This window comes from Balaenoptera physalus (genome assembly GCF_965194825.1).
Source record: "Balaenoptera physalus genome assembly, chromosome: 10".
In the NCBI taxonomy this organism is placed as follows: domain Eukaryota; kingdom Metazoa; phylum Chordata; class Mammalia; order Artiodactyla; family Balaenopteridae; genus Balaenoptera; species Balaenoptera physalus.
In genome coordinates, this window is record NC_138889.1 from 42,101,235 (window position 1) to 42,128,960 (window position 27,726).

General features: G+C 40.7%; 1 protein-coding gene and 1 long non-coding RNA gene across 2 annotated transcripts in view; both read left to right on the forward strand.

The window, feature by feature from the left end:
- Nucleotides 1-27,726, forward strand: part of LOC309636721 — a 939,587-nt gene that overhangs the window by 561,159 nt on the left and 350,702 nt on the right. The window lies entirely within an intron of this gene.
- LOC309636421 (lysine-specific demethylase 4D-like) lies at nt 13,716-14,669 on the forward strand (the record flags this gene model as incomplete). The annotated part of the gene is given in 4 exon segments (XM_082409586.1): nt 13,716-13,999; nt 14,001-14,081; nt 14,083-14,628; nt 14,631-14,669. Coding segments are annotated over 4 exon segments (927 nt in total). The 5' UTR covers nt 13,716-13,738.

Below are 27,726 nucleotides of genomic sequence, written 5' to 3' on the forward strand. Positions count from 1 at the left end.
CATCCCTATCACCATGCAGCTAGGCAACTGTGTGGTAGTATATTCTGTGGAAAACTGAAGCTGAGAGACTGAACTCAGGCTCCTCAGTGGAGGATGGCAGTGAGATGCTTGGCTGGAAAGATGATGAAGCCCTGTATTGAGATGGTGGAACCACATGATGGAAGCAGACTGGAATTACTGGGAAGGCAGCAGCCCTGGAGAGCAACTGGACCATAGTAGATCTCATATGAGCAAGGAGTAAACTTTCATGTGATAAGTAACTGAGAACTTAAGGGCTTTTGGTCCTTTCATTTAGGTCAGTTGTGGATATGGCCGTGCAGAGAAATAAGGGAACTCTGAAAAGTCTCTATGAAGACAGTAGCCTGGCTCATATTGCTATTTTAAATTTTAGAAACTGAAATTTTCCTTGTCATATTTCAGGGATATCACAATCTCTTCCCGGCAGATACACGCTCCAAATAACCTAGGATAACAAAATTGGGAGTTTTGAAGGCCAAGAAACAAAAATCAACTTCAGAAAATATTTCTTCCACTATACTCCTTATGTATTCACCCAGTTTTATACTTGAAACAAAATTTCCTTTGCCCAATAAAGAGTAGCAATGTTAAAAATACAGTTTAGTTTTACCAGTAGACTGGTTCCTAAATTAGTCTTCTTGACCTAAGTAGGCATTTCTCAAAAGAAGATATACAAATGGCCAACAGGCCCATGAAAAGATGCTCAACATCGCTAATTATTAGAGAAATGCAAATCAAAACCACAGAGGGGTATCACCTCACACCTGTCAGAATGGCCATCGTCAAAAAGTCTACAAATAATAAATGCTGGAGAGGGTGTGGATGAAAGGGAACCCTGTTACACTTTCGGAGGGAATGCAAATTGGTTCAGTCACTATGGAAAACTGTATGGAGGTTGCTTATAAAAACTAAAAATAGAGCTACCATATGATCCAACTATTCCATTCCTAGGCGTATATCCAGAAGAGACGAAAGCTCTAATTCGAAAAGATACATGCACCCCAGTGTTCATAGCAGCCCTTTTTACAATAGCCAAGACATGGAAACAAACCAAGTGCCCATCAACAGATGATTAGTTTAAGAAGAAGAGGTATATACATACCGTGGAATATTACTCAGCCACAAAAAGATGAAATATTGCCACTTGCAGCAGCATAGATGGACCTAGAGAATATCATACTAAGTGAAGTAAGTAAGACAGAAAAAGACAAATAGATCACTTATATGTGTTATCTAAGAAACAATACAAGTGAATCTATATACAAAACAGAAACAGAGTCACAGACATAGAAAACAAACTTGTGGTTAGCTAAGGGGAAAGGGAGCAGGGGAGGCATAAATTAGGGGTATGGGATTAACAGATACACACGACTGTACAGAAAACAGATAAGCAACAAGGATTTGCACAAAAAATCAAAACAAACAAAAACAAAACCAAAAAAACCCACGGATTTGCTATATAGCACAGGGAACTGTATTTAATATCTTGTAATAATCTATTATGAAAAATAATCTGAAAAAATATGTATATAACAATCACTTTTCTGTACACCTGCGACTAACACAATATTGCAAATCAACTATACTTCCATTAAAAAAAAAATTAGGCTTCTTGAAAGGATCAGGAGCTGGGGGTGGTAATGAAGGGGGTTCATCAAGCAATTGTATTGAAAATTCTATTTTATTTCAAGTCAACTGGCACACTCAAATTGGATACTCACAATCTGGACCACTCTTCTCAGGAAAAGATGCCCAGATCCAGCTGTTCTTCCATGTCCAGTAAGTTGTTGCTATACTTAATCTTGGAAAAGCAAGGGACATTGACAATGACAAATAAAGACAAGGATAGAGCCATCTTCGTTCTTACTGCCACGATCTCTCCTAGGCCTCTCTCCACTTCTGAGAAATAACAATCACAAGTCCAGTGTATATTCATCAAGTTTGTAGACAAAAGGCTACGAAACCAAAAGTAGTATGTCGTGTGGTTTTAACAACATACCCCCACCATCACCTTTTAAAAAAGTCAATATTACAGTTACAAGATCTAAAGACTTTCCTATCTATAGTCCCTAGTTAGTTCAACAAAGTCCACTAGATCTGGGTAATTTATTTTATTTTATTCGTTCTGCTGCTGATGGACAATAGGGTTATTTGCAAATCTTTGTTATTTCGAACTATGCTTTACAGAGCAGCTTTGTATATAGGATTCCTGGGTTGTATTTATGTTCACTTTTAACTTTTTAGAAAAAGCCCGCTTGCCCTCCAATTTCCACCTCTATTGGCAGTGTGGGAGAGATTTGGTTTCTCCATATCTTGACCCACTTTTTATATTGTCAGACCTAATCAAAATGGGCAGAGAACAGCTTCTCTGATTGCTAGTAATCCTGCACATCTTCTTGTATTTATTGGCCATTTGGATTTCCTCTTTTCTGAATTACCTACTCTAAAGCTCTGCCTACTTTTTTTGGTTTGACTATTTTTTGTTGTTTTTATGTAGAAGTTATGTGATATTCAGGATACTAATTCATTGTCTATTTCATGTATGATGACAAACTTCTCCTAGACTGTAAGTTCTTTTAATTTTTTACGTCATAGTATTAGTCAGGGTTCTTCAGAGTAATAGAACCGATAGGAGATATGTGTATAGCTCTTATTAGAGGAACTCATTCATTTGGTTATGGAGGCTGAGGAATCCCACGATCTGTCAGGTGGGCCGTCTGCAAGATGGAGAACGGGGAATATGGTTGAGTCTGGGTTCGAAAGCCTGGGAACCTGGAGTGCCCATGTCAGATGTCCCAAAGCAAGGGAAGACGGATGCGTCTGCTCAAGCAGAGAGAGTAAATTCACCCCTACTCTGCCCTTTTGTTGAATTTGGGCTCTCAGTGGTGTGGGTGATCCCGCCTGCAGTGGTGAAGGCGCTCTTTACTCAGTCTACTGATGCAAGTGCTAATCTCTTCCCGGAAGAGCCATGCAGAACACACAGAAGTGATGCTTTACCAGCTATCTGGGCATCTCTTCGCCCAGTCTACATGTGAAATTAACCATCACAGTCATTAGTTTGGAATCATTTAAATATATCAGACGTTCCCATCATGGTGCTTTTGGTTCTTTAAGCCATTGTTCCACCCTGAGTTCATACAGACCTTCTTCAATATTTTCTCTTAAAATTCTGTGTTGTCTCCATCTGTAATGCACCTCAAATTTATTTATGTAAGTGGTATGAGGTCAAGCTCCAATCCTACCCACCCCCCAAAATAGTGCCAATGCCACTACCACATATTGAATAGCCCATCCTTCCCCATTGGTTTGGTACGCTACCTCCATCGTAGGCAGACTCCCACATATCCATGTGTCTGTGTCTGGCCTCCCTATTCTGTATGCAGATACATTTGTCCATTGCAGCTCAAATACCACAGTTCGGTAGAGGAGAAATCACCCCTCTTTGTTCTTCTTTTAAGGAATCATCTTGGGATTCTTATTTGAATACTTCCCTACTTACTAGATCTGTCACCTTGAGCAAGTTTCTTAATATCTCCTTGATGCGGTTTCCTCATATGAGAAATAGGGTTCCTAGGATTTCCCTTATACGGTCATTATGAAGATAAGGCATAAATAAATTATTTTATGCAGAGTGCATTGAACAGTGTCTGGCATTAGATAGTCACCATATATTAGCTATTTTTAATAATGTTTGTTCTGTTAAAGGTACAGAGAAACTTCTGTGGATCAAAAACAATGAAAAAGAGAGGGAAAAGACAAATCAAAGAGTGAGAACAGATATCGCGTTACTCATACCCAGTAAAGAAGTAATAAGCAGAACATATAACTACTACCAAGACAGACAACCCAGCAGAAAAATGGACACAATACTTGATGAGGCACTTCCTGAAGGGGCACCTCCAATCAGACAATAATCATCAGAAAATTGGTTCACTCCTATTAGGAACCAAGTAAATGCAAATCATTATGAGGTGCCCCTGTTCCCTCACCTGATCGGCTAAAACTGTAAAGGCAGAAAATCACCAAAGGTTTGCAAAAGTGAAGGGCGATGAACACCCTTGCACGCAGCTAGTGCGTAAACTGGTAAAATGTGTGGAAAACATCTGGCAACTTGCAGTTTACATATTCTATGGCCAGTATAGGCGTCAGGGAAGTTTCAGAGCAACGCTGTTTGTAAGAGGCCAAAAGTGGAAACAACCCAAAGCCCCATCTACAGTAGAAAGTTTATATGGTTGAATACTTTACAGCCCTGAAACAGAAAAGTCCAGCTGCATGCAACGGCGTAAATGATGAAAAATTACAACAAAAATACACTAAAGTACATAAATACATTTGTGTTTCTTCATGGTTATATAAAGTTTTCAAAAATGGACAGAGTTTTAATTTTATAATGTTTACCAAAATTACTACGTGAATAGTTAGGATAAGGTCAGTGTAGGAGGCAGAAGGGGCTGTAATCTGGGAAAAAGAGCACAAGTCAGGCAGCCAGGTGCCTGGCAATGTTACATTTTTTGACCTGGGTAGTGGCTCCACTTCTGTTCACTCTATAGTTATTTGCTGAAGTGTACATTTATGCTTTACAGATTTCTGTGAACACTTTATATTTCATAATTTAAAATATTTTTAAAAGTGCTCTAAAAAATTGTCACATAGTGGTTCATAGAATCATTTGGTTTATAGTGTGTTGTATTGTAGACTGTTTCCAAAACTCAGATTATGTTTCTAATTTTTTTCATTCTAATATTATTTATTGATGCCGTCTCCTGTTTATTTATTATTTACAATATTATATTTAGTAATACGTAAGTTTTTGGACAGTTTTAGACTTACAAAACATTGAGCACGTGGATCAGGGAGTATTGACCCGACCCCACTCACATGTCCCCCTATTAGTAACATCTTACTTCCCATGGTGTATTGATTACAATTAATGAACCAATGTCAATATGTTATTGTCTACTAAAGGCTATCATTGGTTCAGATTTCTTTACCTTTTACCCAACGTCCTTTTTCTGTTCCAAGATCTCATCTAAAATGTCAAATTACATTTAGTTTTCATGTCTCCTTAGGTTTCTCTTGGCTGTAACAGATTCTCAGACTTTCCTTGTTTTTGACCAAAAGTTTGTATAGAAACCTGACAGTTTGGGGGAATACTGGTCAGGTATATTGTAGGATGCCCCTCTAGTGGAATTTGATGCTTTTCTTATGATTATCTTGGGTTTCTGTATTTTTTTTGGAGTAGGATTACTGGGAGAATTTTATCACATTTCAATCACATCATACCAAGGACCTATACTATCAAAGTAATTTATGACTTTTTTTTTTTTTGGCCACGTCTTGCAGTTTGTGGGTTCTTAGTTCCCTGGCCAGGGATCGAACCCGGGCCCTAGGCAGTGAAAGTGTGGAGTCCTAACCACTGGACTGCCGGGGAATTCCCAGTTTATGACTCTTGATGTTGACCTGGTTAAAATGGTGTTTGGCAGGGCCCTCCTCTATAAAATCACTGCCCCTCCCCGACTCCCATCCCCGATTGCCACTCTGCACCTGCTTCTCACGCTAAGGGAGCACTCCCTTCCTGTAACAGGGAGGACTATATAATTTATTAACCAGTTCTTTATTTTTTACGTAACAGACTTCTATTTTATTAATCATTTATATTTTTGTATATGGTTGTTTCTCTTTTGTTTTTTGAATTGTTCTATCAATTTTATCTTTTTTTTCTTTCAAAAAATTCTGAGGTATTTTGGTTTAGTTCTTACTAACTACTTGCATACAACTAAAAATCAATAGATTTTTAGCTCTTATATGGATATTGTTGTATATGTTATGTGGGTATTCATTTTAAAATAAATATGGTTGTGTTCAGTTTTTTGATTATTGACTTTCAATTTTATTTCATGATTGAAATAAAAGATTGATCAAGATGGTACTCAATATGTTGATTCTATGGAATTTTTATTGAGATTTATTATGTGGTCTTACAGTGGTAAATGTTTGTAAATGTTTTATATGTGTTGAAAAACATTTTGCTATGTGGTTGCTGCAGGTAATATAATCAAAGTTGTTAAATTTATTGTTTAAACTTTTATAACATTATTAATTTTCTTCTCTCCTCGTCTATCAGTTTCTGGGAGAATGGTGTTTGAAAAAAAAACCTCCCACCATGATTGCAAATATGTCAGTTTTACCTTATAATTCTCAGTCTTTGTGTTCTGTGTCTCAGCGCTGTGTGTTTAGGTGCGTAAAGTGCATCACTGTAATCTTTCCCGTGAGTTTTTCTTTTTGATAACTATAAGCTGTCCTTCTTTTACCTTATAAATACATTCGATATTAATTGCTGCTAGACCAGGTTTCTTTTGTTTAATATTTGCTTGGTTTGACTTTCCCACTCCTTTTATTTTCAACCTCTTAGCTTGCTGTAAGATTGGTTTAAAAAATCAAAAGGGCGCAGACAAAGTGGGCTGACCAAGCAGAGCAATTGCCGATGATTGGTGCTGATCAAATTATACCTTTGCCCAGGTAGAAAGCCAGAGCCATCAGGACATGGGTCTGCATTTGGAGGCCAGCTGCCCAGAGAACACTGTCTCTCTCTCTGGGTCCTTGAATATCTCCAACTGGAATCAGGATTTTGTTGGTAGAAGGTAGGTCACTTTATTTCTGTAATTTGTGCTTATGAGCAAAAGAGTTATTTTCCTACCAGAAGTTTTAAAAAATGACACTATTTATCCATATAGAGAGAGAGAGAGAGAGCAAGAGAGAGGGAACTATACTTTGGGATATCCTTTCCTTGAGTTTTTTTTTTTTTTTTTACAATTCTGTAGCATTTAATACGTTCACAGCGTTGTGCAACCATCAATATTCTCTAGTTCCAGAACATTTTCATCATCCCAAAAGGAAACCCACACCCATTAGCAGTCACTCCCTATTCCCCCCAGCCCCTGGCAACCAATAATCTACTTTCTGTTCCTGTGAATTTGCCTATTCTGGACATTTCACTTAGATGCAATCATACAATGTGTGGTCTTTGTGTCTGGCTTTCGCTCAGCACAATGTTTCTAAAGTTCATCCATGTTGTAGCAGGTATTTAGTACTTAATTCATCTTTAAGGCCAAATAATATTCCATTGTGTTGATAGTCCGCATTTTGTGTATCCATTCAGCTGTTTATGAGCACTTGGGCTGTTTTCACATTTTGGTGATTGTGAACAGAAGCACATGTACCTTTACATCTGCATCTTGTTGTCATCTGTGGGCCCCTCTGAGGGCAGCTCTCTGCGAATGTTGGGCTGTGAGCAGGTCTTCTGGCATCTACCACACCTCCCAACCCACCCCAGCCCAGGGGACCTTTGTGTGGTCTGGGGGGGCTTGGACTCATCAGTCACCACCTCAAACAGAGAGGGTCCACTGGAGTTACTTTGTTTCCTCTCAGGGGCTAGCCATTTACAACTCAGACACCAGAATCTGCTCCTTTGTCTCTGTTTTCTGCTAATACAGCCGTAAGGCAGAGAACAAGACTGGTCTGGTTGCTGCCACGATGAGAGGGTGGACGAGCCAGGGACGACGGAAGACACTAGAAGATGGGGGACATGAGGGAACAAAGGTGACAGTTCGAAAATATGAGCCTACATACTTTCATTTTTACTTATTCTCTTGATGACAACTTGTACACATGATTGGAGGGTGGGACAACGTGGGACATGGAAGCCACGGCCCAGGAACATGCGGAGGGGAGATCGGGAGGGGCCCTCTTCCCCCTCCTCAGGGCCAGTCTGCCCAGGCCCTGACACGAAGCAGGAAGGGGGGAGGCAGTGTGTGTATGTGGAGCAGGGGGGCAATCCTGCTTAGACAAGCAGACCCAGGTGGTCCTTCTTTACCAAGGGAGATGGGCAAATTGTGATCACCAGTTCTGGAAAAGGTAGCCAGTGGGCCTTGGCAGGGGAAATCTCTCACCAAATCCACAAAAATCCACATGGAGGGAATCCTCCATAAGCCTGTGGATCAATGAACAAACTACATCAAGGTAGGATTTTAATGGCCTGGGATCCTTTGATCCATGGAGTCCTCTAGTTACAGAAAAGAAACCCTCCACTCTCCTCTCTGACCCACCCTGCCCTTTGCTAGTCTAAATCGGCTGTTCCAGTGAACACAAGCAGCCCCACCCAACTCATCGCATTTGGGATTCAGCATTTACTGAGATGTCCTGGATGAGCTGCTCTCAGATTCCCAGATTTCACTTCTTTTTTTTTTTTTTCACACACACACACACTGTATTTTATTTTTACAAGAGATAAATAGACTGACATCAAGCATTGTACATGGATGACCACAACAAAAGCAACAATGACTGCAATTACCAAACACAAAACACACTCATACTGTGTCATAATATTGACATTCAGTCCAGTAATCCCCCACTGTAGCAGCTCCTTTACTTTGCAGTGAAAATTGATTTGTATATTCTTTGCCTCTGAGTCCTTGTAAGATTTTTTTTTTTAATTCAAACAGAAAGTCACAAAAATTATACTCATCCTCATCAGTTCACTCAGTCCTATGTAATTAATTTTTTTTTCATCTTGATCTTTTGTTAGCACTTTTATGAGTTCATCAGTTTTTCATTAGAGTTCTGAAAATGCTTATTCATTCAGTTCAGCAGTACAGTCAGTTACCAGAAACCTGTACTTGTCAGAGTCTTTTCCATGAATTTCTTGAAGATGAAACCCTTTTATAGGAACATATTTGCAAAAGCATCAGAGTACACCCAGAACTGTCTGTAAATGACAAAAGACTTAAAAATGACCACGGTTAAAGATTTGATGAAAGTTCATAATAATGTAGTTGACAAGAAAATTAGTTATTTCTGAGATATACATTTTAAAGTAATAACTAGGATTATGACGTATAACATTATACCAGAAGATATAAGATTTTTAGAAATTTCATGTAATGTCTGAAACATTTATGTTAACATATTTCCATACAAATAACCCAATAAAAGTTTAGTATTAGTTGTTTTGTTTGTTTGTTTTTTTATACTGCAGGTTCTTATTAGTCATCAATTTTATACACATCAGTGTATACATGTCAATCCCAATCGCCCAATTCAGCACACCACCATCCCCACGCCACCGCAGTTTTCCCCCCTTGGTGTCCATATGTCTGTTCTCTACATCTGTGTCTCAACTTCTGCCCTGCAAACCGGCTCATCTGTACCATTTTTCTAGGTTCCACATACATGCGTTAATATACGATATTTGTTTTTCTCTTTCTGACTTACTTCACTCTGTATGACAGTCTCTAGATCCATCCACGTCTCAACAAATGACTCAATTTCGTTCCTTTTTATGGCTGAGTAATATTCCATTGTATATATGTACCACTACTTCTTTATCCATTCGTCTGTTGATGGGCATTTAGGTTGCTTCCATGACCTGGCTAATGTAAATAGTGCTGCAATGAACATTCGGGTGCATGTGTCTTTTTGAATTATGGTTTTCTCTGAGTATATGCCCAGTAGTGGGATTGCTGGGTCATATGGTAATTCTATTTTTAGTGTTTTAAGGAACCTCCATATTGTTCTCCATAGTGGCTGTATCAATTTACATTCCCACCAACAGTGCAAGAGGGTTCCCTTTTCTCCACACCCTCTCCAGCATTTGTCGTTTGTAGATTTTCTGATGATGCCCATTCTAACTGGTGTGAGGTGATACCTCATTGTAGTTTTGATTTGCATTTCTCTAATAATTAGTGATGTTGAGCATCTTTTCATGTGCTACGTGGCCGTCTGTATGTCTTCTTTGGAGAAATGTCTATTTAGGTCTTCTGCCCATTTTTGGATTGGGGTGTTTGTTTCTTTAAAATTGAGCTGAATGAGCTGTTTATGTATTTTGGAGATTAATCCTTTGTCCGTTGATTTGTTTGCAAATATTTTCTCCCATTCTGAGGGTTGTCTTTTCGTCTTGTTTATGGTTTCCTTTGCTGTGCAAAAGCTTTGAAGTTTCATTAGGTCCCATTTGTTTATTTTTGTTTTTATTTCCATTACTCTAGGAGGTGGATCAAAAAAGATCTTGCTGTGATTTATGTCAAAGAGTGTTCTTCCTATGTTTTCCTCTAAGAGTTTTATAGTGTCCAGTCTTACAGTTAGGTCTCTAATCCATTTTGAGTTTATTTTTGTGTATGGTGTTAGGGAGTATTCTAATTTCATTCTTTTACATGTAGCCGTCCAGTTTTCCCAGCACCACTTACTGAAGAGACTGTCTTTTCTCCATTGTATATCTTTGCCTCCTTTGTCATAGATTAGTTGACCATAGGTGCGTGGGTTTATCTCTGGGCTTTCTATCTTGTTCCATTGATCTATGTTTCTGTTTTTGTGCCAGTACCATGTTGTCATGATTACTGTAGCTTTGGCCTTTTTTTTTTTTCCTTTAAAGCATAAAGGTGAAAAGGATGACATTTTATATCAGAAAGCAACATTTTTTCCCTGGTAAAATTCTCATTTATTTATGCATTTAAACTACAAGCATTGAATGCATATCATTTTTAGGTTTCTTCATTGGGGCCATGTATTTCTGTTATTAAAGGAATTAAAACATTTTTTCTCTTTTTTTTTTTTTTGAAGATATATTCTCTTTATTATAGTTACTCATCACTATCATATGTGCCTTCTGGGTCACTTTGGTAGTTCATGTTACATTTTTCCACATGTAAATTATTTTTATCATTTTACATGATGGGGAAGAAAATACGCAGATGTGTATCCATTCAGAAAAATAATTCATAATGCACAGATTATAAGAGCAGACAGAATTGAAATTAAAATTCCTTATAGAATACAGATACAGATTTCCTTTTTTTTTTATTGGAGTATAATTGCTTTACAATGGTGTGTTAGTTTCTGCTTTATAACAAAGTGAATCAGTTATACATATACATATGTCCCCATATCTATTCCCTCTTGCATCTCCCTTCCTCCCACCCTCCCTATCCCACCCCTCTAGGTGGTCACAAAGCAAGGAGCTGATCTCCCTGTGCTATGCGGCTGCTGCCCACTAGCTATCTATTTTACATTTGGTAACGTATATATGTCCATGTCACTCTCTCACCTTGTCCCTGCCCCCCCTTCCCCCTCCCCATATCCTCAAGTCCATTCTCTAGTAGGTCTGCATCTTTATTCCCATCTTGCCCCTAGGTTCTTCATGACCTTTTTTTTTTTTTTTTAGATTCCATATATATGTGTTAGCATACCGTAGTTGTTTTTCTCTTTCTGACTTACTTCACTCAGTATGACAGTCTCTAGGTCCATCCACCTCACTACAAATAACTCAATTTCATTCCTTTTTATGGCTGAGTAATATTCCATTGTATATACGTGCCACATCTTCTTTATCCATTCATCTGTTGACGGACACTTTGGTTGCTTCCATGTCCTGGCTATTGTAAATAGAGCTGCAATGAACATTTTGGTACATGACTCGTTTTGAATTATGCTTTTCTCAGGGTATATGCCCAGTAGTGGGATTGCTGGGTCGTATGGTAGTTCTATTTTTAGTTTTTTAAGGAATGTCCATACAGTACTCCATAATGGCTGTATCAATTTACATTCTCACCAACAGTGCAAGAGGGTTCCCTTTTCTCCACACCATCTCCAGCATTTATTGCTTGTAGATTTTTTGATGATGGCCATTCTGACCGGTGTGAGATGATACCTGATTGTAGTTTTGATTTGCATTTCTCTAATGATTAACGATGCTGAGCATTCTTTCCTGTGTCTGTTGGCAATCTGTATATCTTCTTTGGAGAAATGTCTATTTAGGTCTTCTGCCCATTTTTGGATTGGGTTGTTTGTTTTTTTAATGTTGAGCTGCATGAGCTGCTTGTAAATTTTGGAGATTAATCCTTTGTCAGTTGCCTCATTTGCAAATATTTTCTCGCATTCTGAGTGAACGTTATATTTCTAATAATTTGTCTAGCAATGAAAATTAATGATTAGATTTTAATTAGAATGTTTCAAGTATTTACACATTAAGGATAACGCTTGTTAAGGATGTGTACATTTGTGTTCTGTACTTTTTTCCTGCTTTTGTTTACATAGGCACTCTTTCTATAATGGTAGATTTTTATCTGTGTTCCCTTATTTTATTATAATATGATTTGCTTGTCCTTTTCTCTCTTTTCTCTTATGCTTATGTTTTTACACTTTTAATAGTCTACAAATTGCATTTTGGTTTCAGTAATCATTTCTATTGGGTGTTATGTTTTCTTTTGTAATCGTTTCAGCTTATATCATTGTTTTCCTTTCCCTAATTTATCTTTTGGGTTAAGCCATCCAATTTCTTGAGTTGAATGCTTAACTCCTTTATTTTCTAGCTTGCTTAATGTCCTTACACTTCAGTTAAATAGTCCTCTTTTTCTGTCTTATGATTTGCCCTAATTTTTTATTTCTAAATTTCAGCTTTATTGCTGTATAATTGACTTAGAAAATTGTAAAATATTCAGTGAACTTTGTGGTGATTTGATATACATTGTGAAAGGATTCCCCCCATGGAGTTAATTAAAACAGTTACTTCATATATTTACTTTTTTTGGTAAGAACATTTAAATCCTACCCTTCTAGAAAATTTCAACTATATATCACAGTGTTATCAACTATAATCACCATGGTTAACATTAGCTCCTGAGACTTTCTTCACTGTGTACCCTTTTACCCTCCCTTCCCTGCCCTCCACTGCAACCACTTTTCTACTGTGGTTCTGTAAGTTTTACTTTTTTTTTTTTTTTTAAGATTCCACATATAAGTGATGCCATGCCATATTTGTCTTTCTCTGTCTTATTTCACTGGGCATAGTACCCTCCAAGACCATCCATGTTGTTGCAAAGGGCAAAATTTCATTCTTTTTATGGCTGAGTATTATTCCATTGCATATATGTACCACATCTTCTGTAACCATTCAACCATCGCTGGACATGTTCGTTGTTTCCATATATTATCCATTGTGAATAATACCTCAGAGAATGAGGGAGGACAGATATCTCCTTGATATTCTGTTTTTATTTCCTTTGGATATATACCCAGAAGTGAGACTGCAGCATCATATGTTGCTTATATTTAAAATTTTTGAGGAACTGCCATACTGTTTTCTATAGTATGCACCATAGCTGCACCAGTTTACATGCCTACCAAAAGAGTGTACTTTTTGCCCTTAAATTCAAACTTTGAAATTAAGATTGCTATACAATTTTCTTTAACTTGATGTTAAATCAGTTTGTTTTGTCATCCACTTATTTTCAATATTTTGTACTTTCTGTAGGTTTGGCTTGGAAACTTCCATGGAGAGACTTTCTGCTACAGTGAGGTGAGAAGCCACCCATGCACTCAAGCCTGGGAATCTGGAGAGGCCTCAGGCACTTATATCCCTAACAGAGGAAACCCACAGAGCTGCAGGCTGAGGCAGGACTTGGCTCAGAGAGCCCTCTCCTCTGGGAAATAGTCTATTTTCTTTGGCTCCAAAATGCTGACAAGAGCGGAGTCCTTCTGGTGGATTGACAAGCCTGGAGAAGATACCACCTCGTTTGTTTAAAAGTTCAAGTCTGAGTTCCTGCCTCTCAGATATATCTAAACTTCTTTAAAAATAAAGGAAGTATAGGGAAGAGGTACTCCCCAGCATTCTCAGGTATCCAAAGCATACCGAAGAAGCTGGGAGTCCGTTGCTTATTCTATTGCCGCCATGCAGTCTAAGCACTTTGGTAGCCAGAACCCAAGTTGGAAGATTATGATCTTCCACCCAACCATGGAAGAATTTGAAGATTTCAACAAATATATTGTTTACATGGAGTCGCAAGGTGCACACCGAGCTGGCCTAGCCAAGGTAATTCCACCGAAAGGATGGAAAGGCAGACAGACGTACAATGATATCGATGACATCTTAATAGCCACTCCCCTCCAGCAGGTGACTTCTGGGCAGGCAGGTGTGTTTACTCAATACCACAAAAAAGAAGAAAGCCATGACTGTGGGTGAGTACCACCACTTAGCAAAGAGTGAAAAATATCGGACTCCAGCACACTTTGATTTTTAAGGACCTGGAGCGAAAATATTGGAAAACACGCCTCTATGATTCACCAGTATATGGTGCGGACGTCAGTGGCTCCTTATTCGATCAAAACACGGAGCAGTGGAACCTTGGACACCTGGGAACCATTCAGGACCTGCTGGAGCAGGAGTGCGGAGTGGTCATCGAAGGCGTCAACACCCCCTACCTGTACTTCGGCATGTGGAAGACCGCCTTCGCCTGGCACACGGAGGACATGGACCTTTACAGCATCAACTACCTGCACTTCGGGGAGCCCAAGACTTGGTACGCGGTGCCCCCGGAGCACGGCCGGCGCCTGGAACGCCTGGCCAGGGAGCTTTTCCCGGGCAGCGCGCGGGGCTGTGAGGCCTTCCTGCGGCACAAGGTGGCTCTCATCTCGCCCACGGTCCTCAAGGACAACGGCATCCCCTTCGATCGGGTCACTCAGGAGGCTGGAGAGTTCATCGTGACCTTTCCCTATGGCTACCACTCTGGCTTCAACCATGGCTTCAACTGCGTGGAAGCCATCAATTTCGATCCCCCCACCCCTCGCGCTGGATCGATTATGGCAAAGTGGCATGGGAATAGGGCTCTGCATGACCTTTGGAAAAATCTGGGTTAGAATAAGGGAGATTTCAGGTAAGCACCCTGAGGAGATTTTAAAATGTGTGGCTGGGTGGGGGCTCTAAAGGGGACCTATAATTACCAGCTGGGAAGGGAGTTGGTGTTTAGAATAGTAGCATTAAGACCAGAGACTTGTAAGGTACTGAAACTGTGTGTGTGTGTGTGTTTGTGTGTGTGTGTCTGTGTGTGTCTGTGTGTGTGTGTGTGTGTTGCCTTCTGTTTTCCTGAAGCAATATGGAGTGAAGACTTTGTTTTCGTGGAGCAGCAAGGAAGTAGGGAGGTGGGGAGACTTTATCTTCCTTTCCAGCCAGGCTTGGACATGGAAGAATAAGATGAGTGTGGCCATGAAGAGGTGAGGAAGATGGGCCGTGTCTCTGGGATGCACTGCAGAGAAGAAAGGAGACTTGGGGAGGTCTGCATTGTCACCAGACTGTGAGGCCACCTTCCCTGGCCCCTCTCCAGAGCTGCAGAAGCTTTTCTTCCTCATCATGGCAGAGAAGGTGACTCCCAGGAGAACCTGACTCTGTCCACTATGAAATTTTGTCCTTGGTATAGGAAATTCCAGAAAGGCTATTACTCTGGATAGTAATAATGATTCTCTATTCAGTACTCCTCTATCGCCTCCCCTGCAGCCTCTTCTTTTTCTTTTAATGGTGAAGTAAATAAGTGTGATGCTGTTGCTGTGGTTTTGTGTTTTCCCTCCATCCACAAACTCAGTCCATCCATGGACCCACTCTGTATGCATAGGTGCAAAGTTGAATCTGAAGGGTGATGTCTTTCATAAAGCAAAACTTTTCCGCAGTCACTGCTTTGACCTTTCCAGCAGTTACTTAGAGGGGACAACTGGACTTCGAGTCAGCAGAAATGGCATTCAAACGTGCGCTTTGCTACTTTCTAGTCGTGGGACCTTCAGCAAAAAATGATTGATTTTCTCTGAGCCATAATTACAGTGCGAGAGTTTTGTGAAGATACTGGGGATGTAAATGTGACAGGCATGGAGGAGGTGCTTAGTTAATTTGATGTGCATTCATACACTCTGCTGTCTTCTTGGGCCCGCCCAAGGCCAAGGACATCCGCTCATATTCCTTCTCTGATGCTCAGTTCTACTGTTGTTTTCCTCACTGCCCCCCAGGCTTACACGTTACTTTTCTTTTAATTAATAGACTTTATTTTTTCAGAGTAGTTCACAACAAAATTAAGTGGAAAATTCAGAGGATTCTCACATACTCTTTCCCAGGCTCCTTCATCAACATCCACAGCAGAAAGGAACATTTGTTACAATCGATGAACCTGCCCTGACACCTCATTATCACCCAGAGTCCGTAGTTTAATTTATGGTTCACTCTTGGTGTTGTACGGTCTATGGATTTGACCAATGTATACTGACATGTATCTATACTTATAATACCATACAGAATAGTTTCATTGCCTACAAATCCTCTGTGCTCTGCCTATTCATCTCCCCCTCCCACCTCCCCCGACAACCCCTGATCATTTTACTGCTTTCATAGTTTTGCTTTTCCAAATGACTTCGTTCACGTAATAATATGCCTTTAAGTTTCCTCCAAGTTTAGTGGTTTTATAGCTCATTTCCTTCTGTTGCTGAATAATATTCCATTGTATGGTGTACCACCCTTGATTTATCCACTCACCTGCTGAAGGACATCTTGGTTGCTTTCAAGTTTTTCTGCAATTATGAATAAAACTACTATAAACATTTGTGTGCAGGTTTTGGTGTGGATGTAAGTTTTCAGCTCATCTGAGTAAATACTAAAGAGTGCAATTGCTGGATTGTATGGTGAGACTATATTTAGTTTTGTAAGAAACTGCCAATTATTCTTACTGGTAGAAAACTTATCTTTTTTTTTTTTTTTTCCTCATGATCTACCTCATGTTTGCACAAAATGTCACACATACCCATTTGCAAATTCCACTCCTTGTGGTATTTGTCCTTGTTACAGTGTTACAAAGGCAAGGTAAAGATTTCACAATCAGTCAAGAGCCAGAGGACCCAGCCGTTATTCAGACTCCTACACCAACTTGTTTAGTAGTCTTTCAATAAATCAGGTTTCGATGGCTCTCCACTTGCCAGTTTAGGCAAAATGAGCTCTTAGCCACATTGCACCTCTGTGAGAGTTTGCACATAACAAGTACAGATCCGGGCAAACATAATTTGTGCTTAATAAATATTACCTATTACCATTATTACTTAGGACCCAAAGTTGTAAGATGAACATTAGAACCTGTATTTAAACGTAACTTGTAGAGGTTGGAGTTCGGGTCTAGGGACTCCTCTAAGATTTATAAAAGCGTCAGTTATGGATTTGTCTGACTACCTGGCCACAATGAATTATTCATAGAGATTAACCATTACACCAATTCAGTTTCCATGAGAGTAAGGATTCCTTTCCAGATATTTAGAAATGACTTCACCATGATATTTATGTCGTTAGATGGTGACCATATATGGGTTTGTTTTTTTTGTTTTTTTTAATAAATTTATTTATTACTTTATTTTATTTTTGGCTGCATTGGGTCTTCGTTGCCGCACATGGGCTTTCTCTAGTTGTGGCGATCGGGGGGCTACTCTTCATTGTGGTGCGCGGTCCTCTCATTGCAGTGGTTTCTCTTGTTGCAGAGCATGGGCTCTAGGCGTGCAGGCTTCAGTAGTTGCAGCATGCAGGCTCAGTAGCTGTGGCTCGCGGGCTGTAGAGCGCAGGCTCAGTAGCCGTGGCGCATGGGCTCAGTTGCTCCACGGCAGTGGGATCTGCCCGGACCAGGGCCCGAACCCGTGTCCCCTACGTTGGCAGGCAGACTCTCAACTACTGCGCCACCAGGGAAGCCCCATATATGGGTTTTGAAGTTGCTTTTTCCCCCAATGTTTGTGTTACCTTTCGTCACTTTAAATAGGAAACCACAAACAGATGCTAGGAATTGGCTCCCGAGATAAGTGGAATGGACGCTGATCTGAGTTGAACAGATCCTGGTGAGGAACAGCCCTTGCCAATCCCGCTCTGCTCACCAGCCTCTCAAACTGAAACGCCTCACAAGCTCCTTGTCATTGACCTGCAGTGATTACAGGGTAATAATGAGACCCTTCTCACGGTTCCTCAGCAAGTGGTGGGTGTTAGGGGGATAAGCAATTTCAGGGAGGACAGAGGAAGGGCACAACTGAGCCCTGTTGGGCATGGGTAACATGTTGGAGGTGCCACTCTATGAAAATGCAACATTTGTGTGGCCGGGTTTCTGGATTTTTCTAGGATCCTGGCATCCAGTATCCTCGTGCCCTAAATGTTCAGGACCCTCTACCTAACAGAGAGCTACGTCCAGGACTGTAGACCTCAGAGAGCATCTTTTCTTTGTCCCATCTCTCAGAGAGCCTCTTCTCAAAAGATTCACATGGTGCCTATATATTTCAGGGCCCGTTCACTCACTCACTTATTCATTCATTCAGCACATGTTTACTAAGCACTTACCATGTACCAGGCACTGTTTGTGGAATTGGGGCACAACAGTGAAAATGGCAAAGTTTCAGTTCTCCTGGATCTTATATTCCCATTATAAAGAGACACATAACAAGTCAAGCAGTCATAAGGGCTAGGAGAAAAAATAAAGCAGAGTAAGGGGTTAGAGAGCGACAAGACTGCTATGTCAGAGAGGGTGGCCTCTTGGGAGTGTGGTCTTCGAGTGCGCCCTGTGGACAAGGGAGCGAGAGCATCATTCCAGGCAGAGGGACAACACATGCAAATACCTGCGGTGGGGGCAGCCTTAAGGTGCTCACAGATCAGCAACGTGGCTGGAGAGCAGGACAGAGGCGGCGGGAGCTGAGGCGGGGGGAAGGCACAAAATGTCATAATTCAGTTAATGCAAACTCCTCCCACTGAGTGCTTGGGGCCATTGGTGTTTTAGATGAGCTGGGGATGGAGGAATTTGGGGGCCCCAGAGTCTTTGAAAGCACTGATAATTCACAGCCATCCCTGGAAATGGCTGTGTCTTTCCTCCCAGAGGCAAATCCTGAGAGCAGAAGGTCTGTAGGTTCTGGTTTCCTGCTGTATCAGCTGACATGTCACATTTCTGACTCGTATTGAATTAGGTGGGACTTTAACAGACCCAGCAGATCACTGGCATTCACTAAGTTGAAAACAGCCATTCCAGCTACTTATGAGCAACTCCAAATCAATGCAGTCAAAATTTTGGAATTGTGCTGGGGCCCATATTCAAATAATGTGGAGGGCGGTGAAAGAAGCTCCTCAGGAGACTTTAGGAGAAATTCTCTGGAAAAACAGCTGCCAGGTGAGAGATCAGGTGTCAGAGTTGAACGGGCTATAGATTTAGAATTTGAGGCTATGCACGGGAAATCCTGGCTCCAGATAAGGATAATTTTTAGGAAAGAGCTAGGATGAAGAATTTGCAAAGAAAGAGCTTAGGATCCATTCCCTGGGAATATCAAGCGTCTATTGCATAAGTTTCTTTTTCCGGAGAAACTCCTTAGTAACCAGGTGACCTAACCTCACCTCTCCTGTGGTATATCACCTTGACTGTACTTACACATGACCGTCTAGGACCCTGAGAACTTTATTAACCTATGGTTTAGCTCATGGATTGAACCAGATTAATACAGTTGATAATTACCTTTCTTGGCTTTCTCTGTTCAGTGAGGACTCAATGAAAATTGTCGACTAAGTGAATGACTTGAAACCACCAATAGAAATGAAACAAGAGCTAGCATCATAAGAAACACCGAAAATAAATAAATATTTCCTATTATAGCATAATTGCTTCCATGTTAAATGTCTTTTAAAATAAGATATCCAGTTCTAAGGTGGGGGTTGAAATAACTTACAGAGCCAGAGAATAAACTCTGTTTCTCTTATTTCAATATGAGACCTTCATTCATTGACGCAACAAATATTGTTAAGCCCCCTCACCGTGCCAGGCTAGTACTACATGCTAAGGAAACATAATATGAAATTTATGACCTGCTTGGAGACAGACAGGCAATTAGGCAGTTTCACCACGCCACAGCTTCTTCCCAGCTACCATAACCATAGCCAAGCTCTCCCCCAAACTGCTGGTTTCAGAGCCTCTGAAGAAAGGTATCCTTTACTGGGAACAGTCAGACTCAAGTTCAGGGCCAAAGCATCTTGGGGCTCTCAGAGCTGTTTCAGTCTGTTCTCGGGCTCATGGCAGCTCTCTTGTTCACTTTTCTCAATCGTACCTGACAAACGGGCACAGGTCACCTTTTTGGGAGAATGATGGCTGCTCCAGGCATTCCTTTCTTACCAGGGCTGCAGGGGGACGGGACTGGCTTTGAATGCCCCCACTGCCTGCTTCACTCTAGGAGTGAGTGTGGCTTATTGTCAAATCCCCCCCTTCCTCCGCCCATGACATTGACATTCCTTGGCTCCTTTAGGGAGCCGGGTCATTTCAATTCCATTTCCTGTGTTCCATTCCATTTTCCCACTCTCTCCCCCCTTACTATGGACAGAATGTGTCCTAAAATTCATATGTTGACACCTTAATCTCCAATTAGGGATTTGCAGGTGGGGCCATTGGGAAGTCTTTAGATCATGAGGGTGGAGCCCTCATGAATGAGATTAATGCCTTTCTGAAAAGAGAGATGATTATTCTCTTCACCATGTGAGGATGCAGCAAGAAGGTGGCTGTCTGTAAAGCAGGAAGAGAACCGTCACCAAGAAGCTGACCATGCTGGCACCCTAGGCTTGGACTTCCTGCCTCCAGAACCGTGAAAAAACATGTTGTTCAATCCCCCCAGTTTATGGTATCTTGTGATAGCAGCCCAAATGGATAAAGACACCCCCGTAACTGCTTGTCTACAGTTCACACTGGCTACACTAGGAGAAAGGTAAAAACAAGTAGGCTAGAGACAGGAAACGTGGTGACCATATTATGAGTGTCTACAATGTGCCAAGAACCCTGACTCCCAATTTGCATACATCATTCACTTTTCTTTCCAAGAGCTCAGTCTGTAGAGTCGGGCAGATGGAGGTTGGAAGCCCAGCTCTGCCTTTTGCTAGGGCGACGGGCAAGTGACTCAGCACTCCTAGGCCCCTGCTCCTGGGAGAGCCAGCGGGGCCCAGCACACACCCTGTGTCCAAACACCAGGGCTGCGCTCATAAAACCGTGTGACCTCGGCGGGCTGCTTCTGGACATGATAATAACAGTACTCACCACAATAGGATGGTTGTGAAGCTCAACTGACTTAATATAAGTAAGAGACTACGAGTAGTAACCAGCTTGAGGTAAAAACAAGCTATTATTTCACATCTAGTTGAAGATATTTTTTAAAAAGTGTGATTTCAGCACAGTGTTCGACGAGAAGCACACAACAAAGTCTAGCTATTATTGAAGTTATTATTATTACTTATTTTGTGTTACTTTAATAATATTATTTATTACTATTATTACTTTCAGACTTAGAGGTGACAGACCTGGGGTTGTCCCTGCTAAAGTACTTGAAAGGAGAATGACAAAGGAAAAGGCTATAGCTTCTTCTTCCTTTTTTTTAAACTTTTTATTTTATATTGGAGTACAAGTGATTAACAATGTTGTGTTAGTTTCAGGTGCACAGCAAAGTGATTCAGTTATACATACACATGTATCTGTTCTTTTTCAAACTGTTTTCCCATTTAGGTTGTTAGGTAATATTGAGCAGAGTTCCCTGTGCTATGCAGTGGGTCCTTCTTGGTTATCCATTTTAAATATAGCAGTGTGTACATGTTAATCCCAAACTCCCTAACTATCCCTTCCCACCTTCCCCCTAGTAACCGTAAGTTTGTTCTCTAAGTCTGTGAGTCTATTTCTGTTTTGTAAATATGTTCATATGTATCATTTTTTTAAATTCCACATATAAGCGATATCATACAATATTTGTCTTTGTCTGACTTACTTCACTCAGTATGGCAATCTCTAGGTCCACCCATGTTGCTGCAAATGGCATTATTTCATTCTTTTTAATGGCTAAGTAATATTCCATTGTATATATGTACCACTTCTTCTTTAGCCATTCCCCTGTCGATGGACATTTAGGTTGCTTCCATGTCTTGGCTATTGTAAACAGTGTTGCAATGAACATTGGGATGCATGTATCCTTTTAGACCATGTTTTTCTCCGGATATATGCCCAGTACTGTGATTGTGGGATCATAGGGTAGCTCTCTTTTTAGTTTTTTAAGGTACCTCCATACTGTTCTCCACAGTGGCTATACCAATTTACTTTCCCACCAACAGTGTAGGAGAATTCCCTTTTCTCCACACCCTCTCCAGCATTTACTAATTGTAGATATTTTGATGATAGCCTTTCTCACTGGTTTGATGTGATATCTCACTGTAGTTCTGATTTGCATTTCTCTAATAATTAGTGATGTTGAATATCTTTTCCTGTGCCTCTTGGAAAAGGCTGTAGCTTCTTATCACTCAACGCGTGGACAAGATCCACAGCACGGACATCGCCTTTGACTTTGGTGAAGTTCAGGAGCTCAGACTTCGGCCGCAGACCTACCAGTCAGAATCTGCATTTTAAACTAGATCCCAGGTGAGTCATGGGCATGTTCAAGGTGGAGAGGCACCGCTCCAGTGCGCTGGTCCTCAGCCCACTGGAATCACATTTGAAACACACTGATGTCTAGATCCTCCCCCCATATTCTCACCACCCCAAAATTGCAGCTCCATTGGCTGGGCTTGCTGGCAGTCTCTCTGCCATGTACCTGGGGCTTGGCTTTTGGGCGGTGGGAGTTTGTATATCCTTGAAATGGGGTTCATCTCCTTCCTTCATCCACTCCTGCCCACTGCTCACAGCACCCAGAGCCTGCTCACCTTTCCTGTGAGACCCTTGACTCCTGGTACAAAATTCCCTTTCCCACCCGGCTCAGGCCGGTCATCTAAGTGACTGTTGCTGTGAGGAGGACGGCTCATGCCCCATCGTAAGGCCAAGGACTCTGCTGGGGGCCAGTCTACTATTGTTTTGTGGGAATGAGGGTCATGGGGTTGTCAGTTTCTGAATTTTCCAGAGAAGCTAACAACTTGGGATTTTATGAAAAAAAAATGTAAATGTTGACAGCTAGTTAAAAAAAAACTTCCAAGTCCTGGTAGCCAAATAAATCATTTCCAGAGCTCAGACTTGCCCCCTGTTCTAAACAGCCCATTGGGATTTCAGAGATTCCACATGCCATGGAGGCTAATCCAACTGATCTTGCTGGACCTTTGGAGCTGCTAGAAAAGGGGAGACACACGGCGTCCCCTAAGCCGCGTGGCCAAGGGTTTTTAAACCAATGACTTGTTAGTTTGGTAGCCCCTCTGCTGAAGGCACACCTTCCAGAGGCCTAAGCATGGCTGTTTCTGACACTCACCATCGAAGAACTCTGTATGTCCTCCTAGGGGGACAGGGGACCTCTCTGCCTGACCTGGGCCCAGGTATGGTAGGACTTGTGCAGGGCAGTCGTATATCCCTAGGACAGCAGAACGGAAGGAAAGAAAGGACGGTTTACACTCTCCAATCTTCTCCCTCCCCTCTTTTCTGCCCTCTCTGAATGACAGACAGCCCCAGCCTTTGACACAGCCCCTTGTTTAATGCTGCCACGTCTCTGCTAGTGACCGAATGTTTCTCCCTCAATATCGTCTTCATACAAGATGATGTGACTTGTGTTTGTTGCTAATATTAGATCTGTAACAGATGCCCTCATTGTTGGGCCCTGGGTCCATGTGGAGCAGATTAATAAAGCAAAGACAAAGGCCTCAAATACTCAGTGACTTGAAGAGCAGAATTTGTTGCAAGGGACAGGGGCCTTACACTGTGTTGGGCAAGGTGAGGGGACAGGCCTGTGAGAGACCAGGAATTGAGACCACAGTCTAAAGGCCATTGGAATTGTAGGCGGAGCTCTTGGGGTAAACGGGCAGGGAGCACAAAGCATCAAGGAGAGGCATCTTCATGTGGAGACAAACAGTGATGTGGTTAAAATGACAGGTCATATAGTCACCGCTGGTGGACATAATTAGGAGAGAGGGGAACCAGGTAGCAAGTCTAGGGAGACAGTAGATGGTTCAGTGAACATGGCCAATGTCGTGGTTCTTTTGGCTCCTTTCCATTTTTCTCAATAAAGCCTTTTGGGACAGATCAGAGGAGGGTGGTCACCTACCATGTACCTCCTGGGTCTTAGCATGGACCACTGGGACTTTCTTTGCCCCTCCCTCCTCTTCTTATTGCACGATAATTTGTGTTTGTGTTTTATCTTTAATTTATTTTATTGAAGTATAGTTGATTTATTAATACAATGTTGAGTTAATTTCTGCAGTACAGAAAGGTGATTTAGTTATATATATATATATATATATATATATATACATTCTTTATCATATTCTTTTCCATTATGGTTTATCCCAGGATATTGAATGTAGATCTCTGTGCTGTATAGTAGGACCTTGTTATTGTTCCAATCTATACAGAATAGTTAGCATCTGCTAATCCCAAACCCCCAATCCATCCCTCCTTCACCCTGTGCTGTGTTTTTCAATATCTGCTGAACGTGGTTTTTTTTTTTTTCCACATTTTTATTTAGTTGCCTGAACCTTGGCGAAGTTACTGTTGCACAGCGAGGTGGAGTTCGCGTCTGACTGTCACGCCTGCTGCATGGACCCACACACAGCAGGCTTTGTCCTAATGAGCACTTTCTGCCCACAGTGATCCCAGCGCTACTGCCTCGGAAGGCTACCTGAGACTTGGTCAAGGCCAGTGGATCAAGGGTTTTTCTGGTCTCTGGAGGGTTGCGCTGCAAAGGTTCTGTACTATCTTGATTTGGAATTGAATTGTCAAGGTGAATCCTGCAGCTAACCTGTTTATAATCTGAATTTAATCTTTCTGAAAAGAAAACCAGAGCCCTAAAAATACCTGCCTTGTAAATTCCAGATTTTTGTAATTGCATTTTTTTCTCCCTAAATGAAAGACTGGCCACCTACCTACAGTGAAACTATATGGAAGAAACAAACTAGCGTTTGTTCAGTTTTGCTATAGGTTAAGTGCTTCACATTGTTTAGTTCCTTTCATTCTCATGTCAGAAATGTGGGGTAAGTATTATTATTCCCATTTTACAAATGAGGGATTTAAGGCTCAGAGAGCTCCAAAAGCTGTTAAATGACAGAGCTTAGATATAAATCAAAGTCTCCAGATACCCAAACCTCTGCTTTTCCCATTTATCTGCACTTCTTGAGTTCTTTTGCAATAGCCAGATGCTGTTCTATTCAGACTAAGACAGACACATATAGACAGAGATAGGACTGAAGGTTTTCCTTAATATATTTTGCAGTGATAAAAACAAACATTATTTTAAATTATTAAATTATTTATTATTTAAATTATAAATAAAAATTATTTTAAATTCATAAGTAGTTATAATGGAATAGATACTTAGGCAAATAGATTTCTGAAATAAATGTTTAAAGTTCCATGTTGAAAATCGAGATGACCTGGTAGAAAGCTGAGATTGTGAGTTCCAGGACAGCTGAGACCATGTTTTATACACTCTGTGTCTCCAGCAATTAGCACTGAGCCTAGCCCACAGTGGGGAGGAAGGCACTCAGTGTTTGCTGAATGAATAAGTAAGTGTCTCCTATATCCACATCAATATTTGGAAAAGAAGAGACCATCTACTTAACTTAAATGGTCCTCCTTCACCCACTGAACAGACTGTTGTCTTCAACATTACTGCCATAGACTGAATGTTTGTCTCCCTCCAAAGCTCATGCGTTGAAACTTAACTGATGGTATTTGGAAGTAGAGCTTTTGGGAGGTGATTAGGTCATGAGACTAGAGCCCTGATGAAAGGGATTAGTGCCTCTAGAAAGAGACCAGAGAGAGCTTGCTTGCCCCTTCTGCCATGTGGGTATACAGCAAAAAGGCGGCCATCTATGAACCAGGAAGTTAGTTCTCACCAGAAACTGACTCTGCCGGCCCCTTCATCTTTGACTTCCCGGCCTCCAGAAGAGTGAGAAATAAATGCTTGTTTCTGAGCCACTATGATATTTTGTTATATCATCCTGAGAGGACCATGAAAATACTAAATAATATTAACAGGGGTTAGGCAAGAGAGGCAAGCCAAGCAGTTTATCCATATCTGGAGAAGGAGGATTTTGGTCATCTTGCTTCATCAGAACCTCCATTTCCTGTTTGTATTATAAAATGACTGAGTGTCTTGGTGATCTATGAACAGCTAGTGAAAATGAAATACTCCTGTGAGTTTTTTTAATATGTATATTTACAAAAGCTACAGTTGTTTCCAAACTTCAACTGAATTTAATACTATTTGCTTTGAAAAAGAATTTCATTTTTTCTCTTGTAAGATAGTTTTTCTGTATAAAATTTTCAATACACAAAAATAAAACAAAGTAATTTTACTTAACTATCGTGCAAAGGCAATTATTGAGCTTTTCTCAGTCTTTTATTATCCTTTGCGTATCTTCACACACTGTGATCATACCATGCATAAGTTTTTTATTTTCCTTTTCTAATTATTCTTTCTATTATAAACATATTAATAGAACGTCATTTTCCTTTTTTCCTGGAAAGTAAAAAAAAACTTTCATCATACCAAGGCAATATATGTTTGTTTTAGTTAAATAAATAATACAGATGAAAGATACACAGATTATTCAAAATGAAGAAAATTTAAAATGTGGAAGTTTAAAACAGAATATTCTGCTTTCTCCCATTGACAGTCGAATACATTTTAAAAGGGAACACACAATCAGCAAGAAACAAAAGGCCAGGGAAGCTCCTTTTGATCCCCTGTCTAAATACATAACATTCACTCATGTCTGCGTGCCTGCCATCTGAATAAACGCCTTTTGGGGTCCAGAGTTGAGATGAATTAAAGTTGGTAGGGGAGGCTTAGGAGTTGCTTATAGAACCAGTCTCCAAGGTTTACTAGAGCATCACTGGAAATTTGCTGGTATATTAAAAATGTGTTTATTGCATCTTCTCTTAGGGATAGCGGGTTCTGTAATTGGAAAACAAGACTCTCATTAGTCAGTTGGGGAATGGTAGTCCAAAGATCACTATCCTCCTAAGAAGAGCAGTTGGGTAACTTAGGGCTTTGGATTTGTTCCCTGGTGTTTGCAGCTTTGGGATGAGAACTGGATTTCTGAGCCTCACTGTCAGAGATCCTACTTCTCTGCTGGGTCTCAGAGTACCAGTCGCTCTAATAAATGATTAGGAAAAGAATGTTGATCTAAAGAGGCATCAAATTTTTACCTGTCCAAGGTATCCACATCTCAGTGGGTCTCAGTTCTATCACCTTTCTGAGATCTTGGGTAAGATAAAGGGATGGGTACCACATGCTTCCACCAACTCCAGGCCAAGTATGAAGAGCAGCTTCTCTCTTTCCTGGGAAATGGGTCAGTCATGATATTATTTGCCATTGCTATCTTGGACATTTGTTTAAAAATGAGCTATATAGGTTGGCTCTGATAAACTTAGAAGAGCTATATATATTTTATATCTATACCATCTATTAAAGATTCATTTAGTACTGTTTATGTGCTATGTATTTTTCTAAGCTCTTTGAATCCTGAATTTCATCACATCTAAGATGCCACTGACTGTAAGCTACACCATTATTTTTCACCCCACTGAGGCAACTAAACTATGCTATGCTATTGAGTGTAAATTGCACCTCAGTTTTCGACATGTTAAAATGTGAAAAATGCATGTCTCAGAATCAATGAAACCTGGTATATTAATGCACGTTGTCATAATTAAAACAACTCTAGGAGGTAGGTTCTATCCTTATCCTCATTTTGTAGATGAGAAAACTGAGGCATAGGGAGGTTCCACAATGTGCCCAGGATCACACTGCATTTGCACCCAGACAGTCGAACTCCAGGGCCCAACTCATAACCACTACACTCTTCTCCCTGCAGATAAGGAAAGCCGAAAAGAAAAAGTTTCAGAAAAGTTATTTTAAATACTTCTCTGCATGAGGAGACTCAAAGTTATTCCTGTCTGCAGTTGT